The 18,870-nt window shown below is 40.1% G+C and overlaps 1 protein-coding gene across 2 annotated transcripts in view; it reads left to right on the forward strand.

Moving 5' to 3' along the window:
* Bpifc (BPI fold containing family C) overlaps positions 1-18,870 on the forward strand; it is a 75,724-nt gene that overhangs the window by 40,152 nt on the left and 16,702 nt on the right. For both annotated transcript variants that reach the window (XM_021626773.2, XM_060377808.1), the window contains exons 9-13: positions 11,949-12,040; positions 14,149-14,325; positions 15,341-15,394; positions 16,926-17,096; positions 17,871-17,938. In XM_021626773.2, coding sequence (XP_021482448.1) covers positions 11,949-12,040; positions 14,149-14,325; positions 15,341-15,394; positions 16,926-17,096; positions 17,871-17,938 — 562 coding nt within the window. The remainder of the gene's footprint in view (positions 1-11,948; positions 12,041-14,148; positions 14,326-15,340; positions 15,395-16,925; positions 17,097-17,870; positions 17,939-18,870) is intronic.

Here is an 18,870-nt window from a genome sequence, read left to right on the forward strand (position 1 = left end):
GGCAGAGTGACAGAGAGGGAAGGCATTTCCTATTCTGGACATACCTTGCAAGTAGATAGTAATAAGGGCCAACAGGTCAAACATGGATTATGGGAGTATTCAGGAGTGAGCTCAGGTTTTTACCCTGAGGCAGAAGAAAACTTTGTGGTCAGATCATCAGATCAGCTTCAGGAATGTTCTTCCTGTCCTGGGTTATAATTTCATGGTCATGTGTCTGTCCTCTGCTCCTCAGACTCTGATTTCCCAGGAACTTCCCTCTATCTCAGGCACAGGCCAATAAAAACTGAATTGATGAAGGGATAAAAGGAAATGGACAGTGGGACAGAGGACAGATGAATGGATGCAGATAGAAAGGAAGAGAGTGAAAAAAAGTAAAAAAAAAAAAAAAAAAAAAAAAAGAAAGGAAGAGAGTGGATTGGAAGGAAGAAAACAAAAGGATGCAAAGAAAAAGAACTAGAAAAGTGCCATGTGCTGTGTACCTCAAACTAATGTCTTCACCACAAGTTTTCCTGCCTTCTTTGTAAAGAACCCTTGTCCTGATCCTTTTATAGGAATGATGGGATCTATTTAGGTTGGGGACTTTTTCTTAATATACAGCATTCTGTCTGCATGTATGCCTACACACCAGAAGAAGGCACCAGGTCTCATTATAGATGTTTGTGAGCTACCATGTGGTTGCTAGGACTTGAACTCAGGACCTTTGGATGAAGGGCCAGTGTTCTTAACCTCTGGGCCATCTCTCCAGCCCCTAGGTTGGGTCCTTAAAGAACATTTAAAAAGATACACTTGGAGATATGACACTGTGACTAAGAACACTGGTTGCTCTTGCAGTGTGCTCAAGTTTAGTTCTCCTTATCCGCATCTGGTAGCACATAACCACCTGTTAAGTCCAGTTCCAGGAATCCTGATTCCCTCTTCTGGCGTTTGTGGGCACCTGCACACATGTGGTACACATATGGACAAACAGGTACTCACATGCACAAATACAAAAAAATGTAAAAAATTTAACAGCCATAGTGACATAGGATAACACTATGTATTTACTAACTTAGCAAGAAACTTTGTCTCCTCCTGCTTCTCATCCCCATCTATAGCACAACCCAAAAAAGATATGAAAGAAGGTATTCTTTCATGAAATTCTGGTAATGTTTGGGTACCTGCCTCTGGAAGAAGTCTTCAGACCCAACATACAGAGTATTAAGTAAAGGAGATCTCCCAAGCCAAATCAGAACCCAAGTCCTGCACTGACACCATCTCATCTCATGAGATAATTATGTGTTTTTTTTATTTTCAGTTTGTTTTTATGTTGAGTTATATTTATTGGTTTCCTGTATTAAACCATTCCTGCATCTTTGGGATGAAGCCTGCTTGATCATGATGGATGATCTTTTTGATGTGTTCTTAGATTCAGTTTGGAAGCATTTTATTATTTTTGCATCTATGTTTACAAGGTAAATTTAGTCTGTAACTCTTTTTCTTTGTTGAGTCTTTATGTGGATTGGACATCAGAATAATTGTGGCCTTCTGTTCCTTGTTTATGTTTTGTTCCTTCTATTCCTGTGTTCCTTCTGTTTATATTTTGTGGAATAATTTGAGGAGTATTGTTATTAACTCTTCTTTGAAAGTCTGGTAGAATTCTGCACTAAAACCATCTGGCCCTGTGTTTTTTGTTTGTTTTGTTGTTGTTTGGAAAAGATTTTTAATAACTGCTTCTATTTCACTAGGTATTGTAGGTCTATTTAAATTGTTCATCTTTTCTTAAATTAACTTTGGTAAGTGAATCTATTGACAAACTTATCCATTTATTTTAGACTTTCCAATTTTGTGAAGTACAGGTTTTTATGGTATATTTTTATGATTCTCTAAACTTCCTTGATGTTTGTTATGTCTCCCTTTTTATTTCTGATTTTATTAATTTGAACACTATCTTTGTGACTTTTAGTTAGTTTGAATAAGGGTTTGTCTATCTTGTTGATTTTCTCAAAGAGAAAACCCTTTGATTCATTTATTCTTTGTATTGTTCTCCTTGTTTCTATTTTGTTGATTTTAGCCCCAAGTTTGATTGTTTCCTGCCATCTACTCCTTCTGGGTGTGCTTACTTCTTTTTGTTCTAAAGCTTTTAGGTGTGCTGTTAGGTTGCTAGTATGAGATCTCTCCCATTTTTTATTTTGTTTTGTTTTTTTATGTAAGCACTTAGTTGCTTTCACTATGTCCCATAAGTTTGGATATGCTGTGCATTTGCTTTCATTGAATCCTAGAAAGTCATTAGTTGTTTTCTTTATTTCTGCCTTGACCCATTTTTCATTCAAGAACGAGTTGTTCAGTTTCTATGTGTTTGTTTCTATGTGTTTTATTGTTGATATCCAGCTTTAATCTATAGTGATCTGATAGGATGCAGGAAGTTATTTCAATTTTCTTATATCTGTTGAGACTTGTGTGTGTCAAAGTATATGGGCAGTTTTAAAAAAAAGTTCCATAAGGTACTTTGAAGTAGGTATATTCTTTCATGTTTGGATGAAATGTTCTGTATATATGTTAGATCCATTTGAACTATAATGTCTCTTAGCTCCAGCATTCTCTGTTTAGTTGTTGTCTTATGACCTGCCCATTGGTGAGAGTGGGGGGTTAAAGTCTCCATTATTAATATGTGGGGGTTGATATGTTGATTTAAGCTTTAGTAATGTTTCTTTTACGAATGTGGATGGCCTTACATTTAGAGTATAGATATTCAGAATTGAGACGTCATCTTGGTGGATTTTTCTCTTGATGAATACAAAGTGTCCTTCCCCATCTCTTTTGACTAATCTTGGTTAAAAGTGTATTTTATTAGATATCAGAATGATCCTCCAGCTTCCTTCTTGGGTCTAGTTGCTTAGTATATCTTTTTCTAACCCTTTACCCTGAGAGTATGTCTACACCAAGTTGGATGTAGCATAAGGAGGGATCCTGTTTTCATATCCATTCTGTTAACCTGTGCATATTTATTGGGGAATTGAGACCACTGGTGTTAAGAGGTATCTGTTATAATAATGATTAATATGGCATACAACAAATCTGGAATGAAGATTTATTATGAGAAAAGTGGAGGGGAGAAAGAGAGAAAGAGAAAGAGAGGTGCCCATGACAGAGAAAGAAAGAGACAGAAAGAGAGAGGGAGAGAAACCAAGAGGGTGAAAGTATAAAAGGAAGAGGGATAAGAGAGAGCATAGGATGATAAGCAGGTCCTTTTTTTTAAGTCCTGTCAATTATATTTTATTGAAAATAATATAAAACCAGACACACTAAACCTATTAGAAGAAAAAGTGATGAAGAGCCTTGAACTCATTGGCGCAGGAGACAACTCCTCTGTCTCATATCTCAAGCAGGGTGTTCTGTACTAGGAGAACACCCTAGTTTGTTTCTATGTGTTTTATTGTTGATATCCAGCTTTAATCTATAGTGATCTGAGGCTATAGTGATCAGCACTGTGTTTTGTGCTATGAGCTACTTGTACTGCAGGCCGCCTGCTTTGTCTCTGCCTACTGCCTTAGACCCTAAAAGGGGAAGTGCCTGGAAATTGAGTCCCCAGGAGAAGTCTGCAGAGAAGTCCACAGTTGACCTGTGTCCTATTGGTCTCATTTCAGGGTTTGAATCCTTTCTCCCGGGCAGCCTTGATGTAGTTGTTCTGGGTTCAGCTTCCCCTCCACTCACCAATTTCAGAGTTTCAGATTCTCAGGCTCTCAGCTACAATGCATGCTGGTGGCCACCATCTTGGATTCCTCCAATGTTTATTCTTTTTTTTAATTTTTATTTTTTTAATATTAGTTACAGTTTGTTAATTTTGTGTCCCTGCTGTATCCCACTCCCTCCCAATCCCATCCTCCCACCCTCATCTCCTCCCTGCCCCTTTCCAAGTCCACTGATAGGGGAGAACCTCCTCCCCTTCTATCTGATACTGGTTTATCAGGTATCTTCAGGACTGGCTGCAAAGTCCTCCTCTGTGCCCTAGCAAGGCTGCTCCTCCCTGGAGGGGAGGGAGGACCATCAAGTTCATGTCAGAAACAGTCCCTGTTCCCCTTATTCAGGTACCCACTTGGATACTGAGCTACCAAGGGCTACATCTGAGCAGAGCCTCTAGGTTGCATCCATTCATGGTTCTTGTTTGGAGAAACAGTCTCATAAAAGACCCCTGTGCCCAGATATATTTGGTCCTTGTGGAACTCCCCCCACCACCCTTTTTTGGATTCCCTGCACTCTGCCGAAGGTTTGGTTATGAGTCTTAATATCTGCTTTGATACACTGCTAGGTAGAGTTTTTCAGAGGCCCTCTGTAGTAGGCTCCTGTCCTGTTACTTGTTTGCTCCTAAATCCAATGTCCATCCTGTTTGTCTTTCTAAGTGAGGATTGATCATCGTACCCTGGGTCCTCTTTCTTATTTATCTTCTTTAGGTGTACAGAGCTCAGTATGTTTATCCCATCTTATAGATCTATATAAGTGAGTATATACCATGCGTGTCTTTCTGCTTTTGGGATACCTCGCTCAGGATGATCATTTCTAGGTCCCACCATTTGCCTGCAAATTTCATGATTTCCTCGTTTTTAATTGCTGAATAGTATTCCATTGTGTAAACGTAACACAATTTCTGTATCCATTCCTCCGTTGAGGGACATCTGGGTTGTTTCCAGGTTCTGGCGATTACAAATAAAGCTGCTACAAACATGGTTGAACAAATGTCCCTGTTGTGTACTTGAGCCTCTTTTGGATATATGCCTAGGAGTGGTATAGCTGGATCTTTTTTTTTTTAAAGATATGATTCACATGTTTATTTGTAGAAACACTCCTTTAGTAAAGCACATAGAAGACATCAAAATATACAGTTATGACCTCCCTTTATTTATAAGTTGAACCAAAGTCTTTTGGCCTTCTATATATGTAGATCCAACTTTCTCATCTCAACAAATGTCTTTTGCTATGGAGCCAAAAATGAACACTCCAAAACAATCATTTAGAAGTTAAGTATTTACATTTTGGTAACTTTTTTTTTTAAATTTTTCATCAATTACACTTTATTCATTCTGCATCCCCCCATAAGCCCCTCCCTCCTCCCCTCCCAATCCCACCCTCCCTCCTCCCTCTGCTTGCATGCCACTCCCCAAGTCCACTGATAGGGGAGGTTCTCCTCTCCTTTCTGATCTTAGTCTATCAGTTCACATCAAAAGCATTGTCCTCTACTATGGCCTGGTGAGGCTGCTCCCCCCAAGGGGGAGGTGATCAAAGAGCAGGCCAATCAGATTATGTCAGAAGCAGTCCCGCTTCACATTACTATGTAACCCAATTGGACTCTGAACTGCCATGGGCTACATCTGTGCAGGGGTTCTGGGATATCTCCATGAATAGTCCTTGGTTGGAGTATGAGTCTCTGGGAAGTTTCCTGTGTTCAAATTTTCTTGTTCTGTTGCTCTCCTTGTGGAGACCCTGTCCTCTCCAGCTCTTACTATTTCCCAGTTCTTACCTAAAATTCCATTCACTCTGCCCAACAGTTGCCCATCAGGCTCACCATCTGCTTTGATAGTCTGAAGGGCAGAGGCTTTCAGAGGCCCTCTGTGGTAGGTTCCTAGGTTGTTTCCTGTTTTCTTCTTCTTCTGATGTCCATCCTCTTTGCCTTTTCAGATGGGGATTAGACATTTTAGTTAGGGTCCTCTCTCTTGCTTAGTTTCTTTAGATGCACAGGTTTTAGTGGGTTTGTCCTATGTTGTATGTCTATATGAGTGAGTATATACCATGTGTGTCTTTTTGCTTCTGGGACAACTCACTCAGGATGATCCTTTCCAGATCCCACCATTTACCTGCAAATTTCATGATGTTCTTATTTTTCATTGCTGAGTAATATTCCATTGTGTAGATGTACCACAATTTCTGCATCCATTCTTCAGTTGAGAGGCATCTGGGTTGTTTCCAGCTTCTGGCTATTACAAATAAAGCTGCTACAAACATGGTTGAGCAAATGTCCTTTTTGTTTACTTGAGCCTCTTTTGGATATATACCCAGTAGTGGTATGGCTGGATCTTGAGGAAGCGCTATTCCTAGTTGTCTGAGAAAGCGCCAGATTGATTTCCAGAGTGGTTGTACAAGTTTACATTCCCACCAGCAGTGGAGAAGGGTTCCCCTTTCTCCACAACCTCTCCAGCATGTGTTGTCACTTGAGTTTTTGATCTTGGCCATTCTCATGGGTGTAAGGTGAAATCTCAGGGTTGTTTTGATTTGCATTTCCCTAATGGCTAGTGAGGTTGAGCATTTCTTTAACTGCTTCTCTGCCATTCGGTATTCCTCTACAGAGAATTCTCTGTTTAGCTCTGTTCCCCATTTTTTAAGTGGATTACTTGGTTTGCTGCTTTTCAGCTTCTTTAGTTCTTTATATATACTGGATATGAGTCCTCTGTCAGATAAAGGGTTGGTGAAGATTCTTTCCCAATCTGTAGGCAGTCGCTTTGTTTTGATGACAGTGTCCTTTGCTTTACAGAAGCTTTTCAGTTTCATGAGGTCCCATTTATTGATTGTTGCTCTTAGAGCCTGTGCTGTTGGTGTTCTGTTCAGGAAGTTTTCCCCTGTACCAATGAGTTCTAGGGTATTTCCCACTTTTTTTTCAAGCCGATTTAATGTGTCTGGTTTTATGTTGAGGTCTTTGATCCACTTGGACTTCAGTTTTGTGCAGGGTGACAAGTATGGATCTATTTTCATTTTTCTACATGTAGACATCCAGTTAGACCAGCACCATTTGTTGAAGATGCTATCTTTTTTCCATTGTATGGTTTTGGCGTCTTTGTCAAAGATCAGGTGTCCATAAGTGTGTGGGTTTATTTCTGGGTCCTCTGTTCGGTTCCATTGATCCACCATTCTGTAGACTCAACAAAGAAAGAGAATTTCCGGCCAATCTCCCTTATGAACATTGATGCAAAAATACTTAATAAAATACTTGCAAACCGAATCCAAGAACACATCAAAGATATTATCCACTATGACCAAGTAGGCTTCATCCCAGGTATGCAGGGGTGGTTCAATATACGGAAATCCATCAATGTGATCCACCATATTAACAAACTGAAAGAAAAAAAACACATGATAATCTCCCTAGATGCTGAAAAAGCATTTGACAAAATCCAACATCCATTCATGTTCAAAGTATTGGAGAGATCAGGGATACAAGGCACATATCTAAACATAGTAAAGGCGATATACAGCAAACCTATAGCCAACATCAAACTGAACGGAGAGAAACTTAAAGCAATCCCACTGAAATCAGGGACAAGACAAGGCTGCCCACTCTCTCCATATCTCTTCAACATAGTTCTGGAAGTCCTTGCTAGAGCAATAAGACAGTTGAAGGAGATCAAGGGGATACAAATTGGAAAGGAAGAAGTCAAATTATCACTATTTGCAGATGATATGATAGTATACGTGAGTGACCCCAAAAACTCTACCAGGGCACTCCTACAGCTGATAAACACCTTCAGCAAAGTGGCCGGATACAAAATTAACTCAAAAAAATCAGTAGCAGTAGCCCTCCTGTATACAAAAGACAAAAGGGCTGAGAAAGAAATTAAGGAAACAACACCCTTCACAATAGCCACAAATGACATAAGGTACCTCGGAGTAACCCTAACCAAGGAAGTCAAAGACTTGTATGAAAAAAATTTCAAATCTCTGAAGAAAGAATTAGAAGAAGATATGAGAAGATGGAAAGATCTCCCCTGCTCATGGCTTGGCAGGATTAACATAGTAAAAATGGCCATTTTACCAAAAGCAATCTACAGATTCAATGCAATGCCCATCAAATTACCAACACAATTCTTTACAGACCTGGAAAGAAAAATTCTCAACTTCATATGGAATAACAAGAAACCCAGAGTTGCTAAAACAATCCTCTACAATAAAAGATCTTCCGGAGGTATCTCCATCCCTGATCTTAAGTTGTACTATAGAGCAACAGTTTTAAAAACTGCATGGTACTGGCATAGAAATAGCTGGATCTTGAGGAAGCACTATTCCTAATTGTCTGAGAAAGCACCAGATTGATTTCCAAAGTGGTTGTACAAGTTTACATTCCCACCAGCAATGGAGGAGGGTTCCCCTTTCTCCACAACCGCTCCAGCATGTGTTGTCACTTGATCTTAGCCATTCTGGTGGGTGTAAGGTGAAATCTCAGGGTTGTTTTGATTTGCATCTCCCTGATGGCTAAGGATGTTGAGCATATCTTTAGGTGTTTCTCTCCCATTCTGTATTCCTCTACTGAGAATTCTGTTTAGCTCTGTGCCCCATTTTTTAATCGGATTGCTTGATTTGCTGCTTTTTTAACTTCTTTAGCTCTTTATAATTCTGGATATCAGCCCTCTGTCAGATATAGGGTTGGTGAAGATCCTTTCACAATCTGTAGGCTGTCATTTTGTTGAGTATGTCCTTTGCTTTACAGAAGCTTTTCAGCTTCATGAGGTCCCATTTATCGATTGTTGCTCTTAGAGCCTGAGGCAGATCCTTTTTATCCAGCACACACCTGGCATATACCTGGCAGCAGGGGCAGATGATGTCAGAGGTTGCTAGGCAACTTAGAAGCAGGCTATCAAAATAACAATCTTCCCTTTTTGTTTAATTTTTTAAAAAAGTGAGGAACTAGGAAGGGATGGAAAGGTGGGAATGAAAATGTGTTCAGAAAAGTCTGCTTTTTGCTGACTTGAGAGCAATGATATCTTTGGGACCCTAAAGGGGGGGAGAGTGTCGCAGAGCTGGCAAAGTCCTAGGAGAGTCAGATGTTTTACTGCTGTCCAGGATCTGAGAACATGTGTGTCCAGGAGGGGAAATGCAAGTCCATCTGATATAATCTGCAAGTTTAGACTGAATCACTTGTGGATGTTGCTTTGGCACTGTTGTGGATGTAGGAAACACATGGATGGGACAGGATACTGGAATATATATAGGATCAAAAGACAATGTTAACTAGGTCAGGGAGAAAAAAATGGGGGTTTATTCATTTAAAACTTTTGGACCCATGGTTTTTGTAGCTGGGGGAGGGGAGTCCCAAAACTAGGGAAATGGGGGAGGGATCCTACCCTCTGAAATAGACAACAGGTGGGAAACCTAGGCTGTTGATTGGTAGTACTTATCTGGATTCTATCTGACCTGCAATAGCCACTAGCACCTTATAGGGCTGGATTTCTAGATAGATATTGTGTAAAGTTGGCTTTATTATTAAATATCTTATTTTTCCATCTATGCTGGTTGAAAGTTTTGCTCGGTATAGTAATCTGAGCTGGCATCTCTGGTTCCTTAGAACCTGCAGCATGTCTATCCAGGACCTTCTGGCTTTTAGAGTCTCCATTGAGAAATAAGGTATAATTCTAATATGCCTGCCTTTATATGATAATTGGGTTTTGTTTTTACTTTATAACTTTTAATATTATTTCTTTGTTCTGTACATTTAGGTTTTCATTTTGTTGTTGTTTGTTTGTTTGTTTGTTTGTTTTGAGACAGGGTTTCTCTGTGTAGCCTTGGCTGTCCTGGACTCACTCTGTAGACCAGGCTGGCCTCAAATTTGCAAAGATCTGCCTGCCTCTGCCTCCTGAGTGCTGGGATTACATGTGTGCTGCACCATGCCTGGCAAGTGTTTTAATTAGGTGGTGAGAAGACTTTATTTTCTGGTTCAATCTATTTAGTGTTCTGTATGCTTATTATACTTTGATAGGCATCTCCTTCTTTAGGTTGAGAAAATTTTCTTCAATGATTTTGTTAAAAGTATTTTCTGGGTTTTTAAGCTGGGATACTTCTCTTTCCTCTGTTCCTATTATTCTGAGGTTTGGTCTTTTTATAACGTCCCAGATTTCCTGGATGTTTTGTTCAAGATTTTTTTTTTTTTTAGATTTAACATTTTCTTTGACTGATATATGTTTCTTCTATTGTATCTTCAAAGCCTGAAAGACTCTTCTGTCTCTTGCATTCTGTTGAAGTTTGTCTTTGTAGTTCCTGCTTATATTCCTAAATTTTTCATTTCCAGAATTCCCTCATTTTATATTTTCTTTGTTTCTATTTCCATTTTCAAGTCTTGAACAGTTTAATTATTTCCTCCCATTGTTTATGTTTTCCTTGATTTCTTTAAGGGATTTATTCATTTTTTTTTCTTCTATCTTCATATAGTTGGTTTTAAGGTCTTTTTCTTGCACTTCAGCTATGCTGGAATATTCATGGCCTCCTGTGATGACAGATAGCTGGGCTATCTGGGTGTTATTCACTGCGTTCTTATGCTCACCTCTAGGCATCTTAGTTTGGATTGATTATAGGTCTGTGTTTGTGTGCGTTGGATGAGAGTTTTGTTCTTTGGTTTCTGTTTCCTCTCTGGATTTTCAGAGGGTGTGATGGCTGTGTGTTGCCTGATTTACTAGTCTGCTTGGCTGGTGTGTTCACAAGGAATGCCTCCAGGTACTGGAGCCTGAGATAATTAGGGGAAGCAAGGTTGGAGGAGAAGATCTTTGTGATCTTCTGAGGATGGGGTTAGAGAGGAAAGGAAGATCACAGCAGGTTTCCTGCTTCAGAGCAGAGGATGAGACTGGTGGTATTGGAGCTGGAGGAGCAGTAGGAAAGGTATGGGTCTTTAGCCTACCTGTTGTTCTGGAAGAAGCAGCCCTTAGATTAGCAGGGAGTGCTGGCTGCAGTTGGGGACTAGTAAAAAGCAATGAGTAGGAGGGAGAGAGGCTAGAAGGGGAGATCACTGGAATCCACAGGAGATGGGAGTGGGGGTACAGGAAAGGCTGCCACAGGTGTTCTGCTACAAAAATGGGGATGAGACTGAGGGATTAGATCTGGGAGAACAGAGGAAAAAGAGAAGCACTGCCGACAGCCTACCTGGTTTTCTGACAGGTATGTTCTGGTGGGTTAGCAGGGAGTATCTGCTGGAGTTGGGGGCTGGGATAAAACAAAGAGTTAGGGAGGGAGGTTAGGAGGAGATTGGTCTGTGGGATCCACTGGAGATGTGGGCATTCAGGAAGGGAGGCTTCAGCTAAGTTGTTACAGAAACGGGGATAAGCCTTAGGGGTTGAATTTGTAGGCGAGGAGGCTGTGGTGAAGGTCTTCAGTTAGCTTACCTGTTTGCCTCTCCTTCTCAGCTGGTGTATTCCCAGTGAATGCCTGCTGGTGTTGGAGACTTGGATACTGGGATAAGTTGGGGGAAGGAAAGTTGGGGAAGATCTTTGTGATCCATTGGGAATGAGGTTAGAGAAGAAAGGGAGACTGAAGCAGGTTTTCTGCTACAGATCTGGATTGGATCTAAAGGAGCAAAAGCAGAGGTGTGTATACACCTTTGGCCTTTTTGTTAATTTCTTCTTAAAAATGCAAGTGCTGAGCCTATGAGATGACTCAGGTGTGGTTGCCTACTACCACCTGACAGTCTGAGTTTAATCCTTGGGACCCATTTTATGGAGAGTCAGCTCATGCAAGTTGTCCTCTCATTACCTACCACACACTCTTATAGGCACACAATTAATCAATTTTTAAAAACAGGACAGTAAGTGCCAGTGAGGTGGCTCAGTGGAAAAAGTGCTTACCACACAAGCCCCAAAACCCATATAAAGGTGAAAGGGAGAAAATCAGTCCCAAAAGTTGTTCTCTGACTTCCACACATGCACATAACATGTGTGTAGCCACAATCACACATGACACACACATACACACAATAATAATAAAATTTTAAAAATTTAAAAAAGGACCACACATGCATTGTGGGTGTCAATGTTCTGTGGACACATACATAAAAAGTGCCAACATTTTGCTAATGTTTCTCTGATTTTTGAGAAAAATATTTACTTTTTCTCTTAGCTTATCTTTCTGAGTTTTCATATGTAAATATGGAGAATTGGTGTTTCAAACATTCATAGGTTATGCTTTTAATGAACACAACTTTTCTTTTATTTTCTTTTTTGATTATTTAGTTTTAACCAAGATTGACAACTATACTGTGCTGGATTGTTCCCTGATCAGTCCTCCAGAAATCACTGAGAACTACCTTGACTTGAATTTGAAGGTAACAATCATTCTAGAGCTATAATGAATATTTGGAAGATAGATTATGTACAGAAGAAAATGTACATGTATGCTCTTCAAGCAATTCATTTCCTATACTACCTGCTGTTAATCCTGAGATTCGCCAGAAAAACCAGTTCCACCATTTTAGGCCAAATTTAAAGCAAGCTGTATTAGATAGTAAATAATGAGACGAACTCTGGTCAGAGCCATTCCCCAAAATTTGCCACCTGGAATGGCCTCAAGCCACGTGTTACAGGGTCTTAAAAGGAGAAACCTATTGACCACTTTCCCATGAGGCATGTAATTTTTCAAGAACTGGACTTTCTGGCAGCTGACATGATTGCTCCCTGCCTCTTCAGTGGATCAACTAAGCAGACACTTCTGAGGACTGCCCCATTGCCCAGCCTTTGGCTGGCATTTCACCAGTCTTCTGGGTGAGAAATATCATGAGGGAGGGAGGGAGAGGGCTACAGCTGGGATACAAAGTGAATAAACTGTAATTAATATAAAAAAATAAAATTTAATTTAAAAAAGAAAACTGAAAGAAACAAAGAAAGAGGGAGAAAGAGAGGGAGAAAGAAAGAAAGAAAGAAAGAAAGAAAGAAAGAAAGAGGAAAACATTTTGCCTCCTAGGAAAGATTCAAGGCTAAGAGCCTACAAATACAATGATCCACATTTATTAGAACCTAACACATCAGGAGGTGCTGAGGCAATGATAGCTCCGTTGGTAAAGTACTTGCTACACAAGCATGAGGACCTAGGCTCAATCTCCTAAAGCCCATACAGAAAAAGGACAGGCATGATGAAATACATGGGGAGGCAAAGATAGCACAATCCCTGGGGCTTGCTGATGAATCTCAAATTCCAGGTTCAGCAAGCCACCCTGACTAAAAAAATAAGATAGAGAGTGATTAAGGAAGACATTCAACATCAACCTCTGGACTACACAAACAAACACATGTACTCTCTTTCACACACACACATGCAGATAGACACACATGCACATGTACCACACATGCGTATGAACACACCACATACTCATGCATGCATGAGGAGTTTAGCACATCAGTGGATTGTGAAGGTTTCCCTGAGGCTGCTGACCTTTACAGAAATCCTAAGTATATAGAAATGGTGGTTACTTACCCTGGAAAAGCATCATTTTACTTATGTTTAAATTAATATCCAAATTAATTTTATCCAAATTAATATCACAGTCTTTTTTTTTTTCTGAGATAGGATCTCACTATGTACCTCTGGCTGTCCTGGAAGTCACTATGCAGACCAAACTGGCCTCACAGTCACAGAGATCTGTCTGTCTCTGCCTCCCAAATGCTAGGATTAAAGGCATGTGCCACTATACTTGACATAGATTTTTAGAATAAAAATTGGTTTATATTTCCTTCATTCACCATCTTTCAAAACAGTTAAGTACCGTTCAAGACCTAATAATGCCCAATATCTAATAAGACCAGGATTAAGCATGTCTCAAAATTGCTTCATTAAGTCATTTGGAGTCCCTCTCTCCTAAGTACTTCTTTGGCTCCCCAGTTATTCAGCAGTCATGTGTTTTAAAGGAAAAGAGCTAGTACATTAGAAGGCTATTTCATGAGTATCCAGATGTGCACCTTAGACCCCTTTGTCTAAGAAAAGTTCCAGGTAGGAGCTTCTCCAGGAGTGATACCTGAGAGTGAACAGATACACACAGATATGTCAGAAATCTCCAGAGCTCTGGGGCTGAAGAGATAGCTCAGCTGTTGAGGATATGTACTGCTTTTCCAGAGAATTTCATTCAGTTCTGTTCCCAGCATCCACATCAGGTGACTCACAACTTCCTGTAATTCAAGTTCTAGAATGTCCAACACCTCTGTTTATTAAGGGCACCTGTACTCACATGCACATACCCACACACATATATATAATTTAAAATAAATCTTTTTTTTAAGCCCAGAGCTTTGAAACATAGCCATTAGCTAAGGAGCCTAAAGACCTCATCATGTTAGCAAGAGGCAGCTGGGATTTTCTTTATCCTGACTTGAGAGGTCCGAACTTGTCTGATACTTTTACATTTTCACCTGATTACTTGGTCTTCCTTTCTGCTTTCCACAGGGTGCTTTCTACCCACTGGAAAGCCTCGTTGACCCTCCCTTCCTACCAGCTCCCTTTGAGCTCCCAAAGAACAGGGACTCCATGCTCTACATTGGCATCTCCGAGTACTTCTTTAAATCTGCATCCTTTGCGCACTTTGTATCGGGGGCTCTTGGTGCCATGCTGTCCACCAAGGAGGTAAGTAAAGCCCTGGGATGGTAGCTGTGGCCACCATCTTTAACTTTTCTCTTAAGTAATGGCCCATTTTGAACTTTTGGGGGGAGGGAATTGTAGGGTTTCCAGTTCTGCTAATTTAGTCTTCTTCATGGTGTCTAGCCACTATTCTAGAATAATCTTAATGAATACAAAGACATCTCTCCACTGCTTATTATCTGTGACCTTTGATCAGTTCATCCTGCTTCTATATGCTGGTTTCCTCATCTGAGAAAGAGGGTTCAGAGTCCCATACCCTTAGGGTCATAATGATCATTAAAGGGTTTAAACATATGTCTTCCAGAACAATCTCAGTACAAAGTAAGTGCTCTGCAATTGTTGCTTCTGGGTTATATCATTATTATCATCACCATGACCACCATCACCATCATTCCTTGCATTCTGCCACATACGAATTTCTACTATTGGTAATTACAACTGATTTACACCAGCAAGCAGTAATGGTACAGACACTCATTGATTCTCTCTGCCATGTGCTTCTCTTTTATAACAAGAACACCTCTCTGGCTAGTCAACAACAACATTTTAAAATCTTTACTTTCTGTGCATCATAATTGTACACATTACTATAAGCCTTGTGTTCGGTGTGGTGAGGACAGCAGCACCAGGTGCCATAGCATTGAAAAAAATGGTCATCATATAAATTATTTAAACAACTTATGCTTTGGGGATCTCTGAAAATGAGAACAGTGACTTGAGATTTACCAATAATGACTGTAGAATGTTTGCATACAGCTTGTCCGTATATGACACAGTGTTTTCCAGGGACTGGGGGGTTTCTCAAAAGGGATGTGATTTTGTCTAAGTCTCTTGCCTTTCTGGGCCCCAGATTTCCCAACGCTCGGCTATAAAATGAGGTTATCTAAACATTTTGTGGCTCCACTTCTTCACAGTACACATTAGAGAGAATTCTACATTTACCTGAAGAAACAACCCGGATAAAAATCTTACAGTGATGCAGTACTTTTTTCTATCCTAGATTTCCAACTATTTCAGTCAAAATACTCAAGGAATTGGCAGTGTGCTCTCCAAGGTGAGTTCTCAAATTTCACTCCTCAGAGGTAATGTTGTCACTAAAGTTCCTTCCGGGAGACGCTCAGATTCTCTATATTCTCTTTGATACAAGCATGTGTCAATCCATCTGTTTACTCTTTTTTACTTTTACTTTTCCTGCTTTCCTTCTCTTCTTCCTCATCCTCTACCTTCCTCCACCTCCTTCATTTCTTAACAGTGTCTCAATATACAATAGATAAATGTACAATTTTCCTGCCTCAGCCTCCCATATACTGGGATTATAGGTGTATACCACCCTTCTTGGCCATCTTTCTATCCTACAAGAATTTTTCTTCTTGGTTAAATATCTGAAAATATTTACTAAATAAGTCCTGTTAAAGTACAACTAAAGGGGACTGGAGAGATGGTTCAGATGTTAAGAACACTGACCGTTCTTCCAAAATTCCTGAGTTGAATTCCCAGCAACCACATGGTGCTTCACAACCATCTATAATGAGATCTGGTGCCCTCTTCTGACATATAAGCACACTTGCAGGCAGAACATTGTATAAATAATAATTTAAAGAGTACAACTAAAAGAATTATAGATTCATAAAATAACCAATCCACAAAATTCCATCATCCTTAAAATAATGTGCTTAAATATAGAAAGTACTGATTTAAATGAAACGTTTGATCCTTAAGTTATACATTCGTTCATTCATTCACTCACTCTTTCATTCATTCACTCTTAGATAAGGTCTCCCTATGTAATCTGGTCTGGAATTCAATATTTTACACAGGCTGGCCCTTAATTATTGATTCTCCTTTCTCAGCATCCCAAGTACTGGGATCACACATGACTTTGGTAAACAACTGTTAATATTACCGCTTCATAGCATTCCAAGTATCATTCATAATGGATCTACAGGCTCAAGTTTACCTTAAAAGGCCAAGATGCTTCAGAGAAAGGCACTCAAAGCAGACAATGTCAGTTTGAATTTCAGTTCCAAAATTTATTCTGTGAGAACTGTGGAAAAAGCACTTAGCCTGTCTACAACTCACACTCCTTTATAAAACTGCACTACTGTCTGGCGGGTGGCACATGCAGAGGCAGGTGGATCTCTGTGAGTTTGAGGCCAACCTGCTCTACAGAGTGAGTTCCAAGATAGGCAGGGATAAAAAGAGAAACCCTGTCTTGAAAAACCAATAAGTAAATACCAGATAGATAGATGAGAGAGAGAGATAGGTAGATGAATGGATTGGGTGGATGGATGGATGGATGGATTATAGAAAGACAGACAGATAGATAAAATAAAAATAATATGGAACCTTGGAGTTTTATGAAGAGTAGATAAGAGATAATAAAGTCCCTGAGGTTGTTGCTGGCACAAAGAATGTATTCAACAAATGTCAACTGTTGTGATAGCTATAGTTTGAGTATTGTTATTCCTAGTGCTTCATATTCTAACTGCATGATACAAGATTTACTTAACATAAGCAACCCCAGGTTTGTGGTTTTCCCTCATTAGATCTGATTCTCGATCTGTTTCTCTCCCTGAACGAGACAGATTGCAGAGATCTACGTCTTATCCCAGCCATTTATGCTGCAGATCATGGCCACAGGGCCTCCTGTTATTGACTTACACCCGAACAATTTCAGCCTGGAGTTCCCTGCTTCTGTTGTCATGCTCACACAATTGGAGAACTCCACCATCAAGCCCATCGTCTCCATGGACTTTGTGAGTTTGGGGATACAGGAGCACAGCCTGTGAGTACCAATCCTGCTCCTGCTGTGAACTGGCCAGCAGCCTCTCAATGTCTGGAGTAAATTAAGAGTGAAGATATAGATACTGGGTCTGTCTTAAAAAAAGACCCACCTGCCCATATTTGGAAGAGGCTGTATATTGAGAGAGAAGAGCTCCTGAAACTGCATGTAAAATATCTCACCAATCTCTACTTCCCATGTTCTCTTCTGTTTACAATAGAGAGCTATAATTAAGTGAAGTTTCCCTGACCAGTTAAAGTTAAAAATAGTACAGGGAAGGTAAACAAAATTATGCACATGAATGAGGAGAAGAGCCGTTAGGAGAAAGCAAAACTGAAGAGGAGACTGGGGATGTAGTTCAGTGGTAGACTGCTTGCCTAGCATGTACAACACTCTGGGTTTAATCCACAGCACTGTCAAAGATTAATTTACAAGAATTCTCAAAGAATAGACCTTTACACTTAGCTTCTTCCCCTGCGAGACAGTATTTTCTGAGCCACTCATTTGTTTGGTTTCAAATAGGATCTCCATGTAGCCCAGGCTAGCCTCTCTCATACATGGCAACTCTCATTCCTCCTTTCTCACCCTTCCAAATGCTATTGATACTCATATGCTGCCCTGCCCAGATGTAGAGATGTTTCTTGCCAACATCTTTGGAATAATAGCAAACTTTGGGCTTGTGATGGGAGATTATACTTGTCGAAATGGAAGCCACTCTTATCAGTAACAAGGGCCTTCTCATCTTCAGGTTGCAAGTACCAATGTTGGCCTGGCTATTTTGGGACAAAAACTGATCTGTTCCTTATCTCTGAACAGGTAAGATCAATTGATTTGACTATTGGAAACCTTGGTAACAAACTAGAGAACCTTCCCAAAGAAGAAGTGACCATTGAGAAAACAAAGGCTTTAACCACTGTGGAACTGTGAATCAGCTCAGTACTCTGCCTCTAACAGAACAGATAATTTCAAAGTTTGAACTAAGTAAAAGAAAATTGTACTTCTGTTTTTCTTCTTTCTTCCTATGAGACCAAAGGTAAGATAAAATAGAAACAAGGTCATTGTAAAGCTAATTCTATCAGCACCCATTCCCGTGATTACTACAGTTCCTCTGGTGACTCAGAGAGAAGTATATTGAATGGTGATATTGCAAGAAGAGGGGTTCATGGGAATATTCGGGTACAGTATACATCTTTAGAGATTAAGGGACCAGGTCTCGTATCCCTTCTCATTGGCCTTATAGCCATGGCCAAATCTTGTCTTAATAATGGTTACTATTGCTGTGATTAAACACCATGACCAAAAGCAAAGCAACTTGGGGAGGAAAGGGTTTATTGGCTTTCATTTCCTAAACCACAGTCCAAGGCAGGAACTCAAGCTGGGCAGGAACCAAAAGACAGGAATTAATGCAGAGGCCATGGAGGAGTGCTACTTACATGGAGGAGTGCTTCCTCCTCTGGCTTGCTTAGCCTGCTTTCTTACAGAACCCAGGGCCACCAGCCAGGGTGGTACCACCAAAAATAGTCTCCCCACCCGTTCATCCATCACTACATCAATCACATACTATAGGCTGGCAGGTAGCCTTATCTTATAGAGACATTTTCTCAATTGAAGTCCCCTACTCGCAGATAAATATAACTTGTGTCAAGTTCACTTAAAACTAGACACCAAAGTCTATTAACCACTTCCAGTTCAAGTCTCAGGTTCCTTATGTGTAATACAGTAGAATTGGACTGATCTAGTACCCTTCA

The sequence above is a fragment of the Meriones unguiculatus genome, chromosome 2 (assembly GCF_030254825.1).
Source record: "Meriones unguiculatus strain TT.TT164.6M chromosome 2, Bangor_MerUng_6.1, whole genome shotgun sequence".
Taxonomy (NCBI): domain Eukaryota; kingdom Metazoa; phylum Chordata; class Mammalia; order Rodentia; family Muridae; genus Meriones; species Meriones unguiculatus.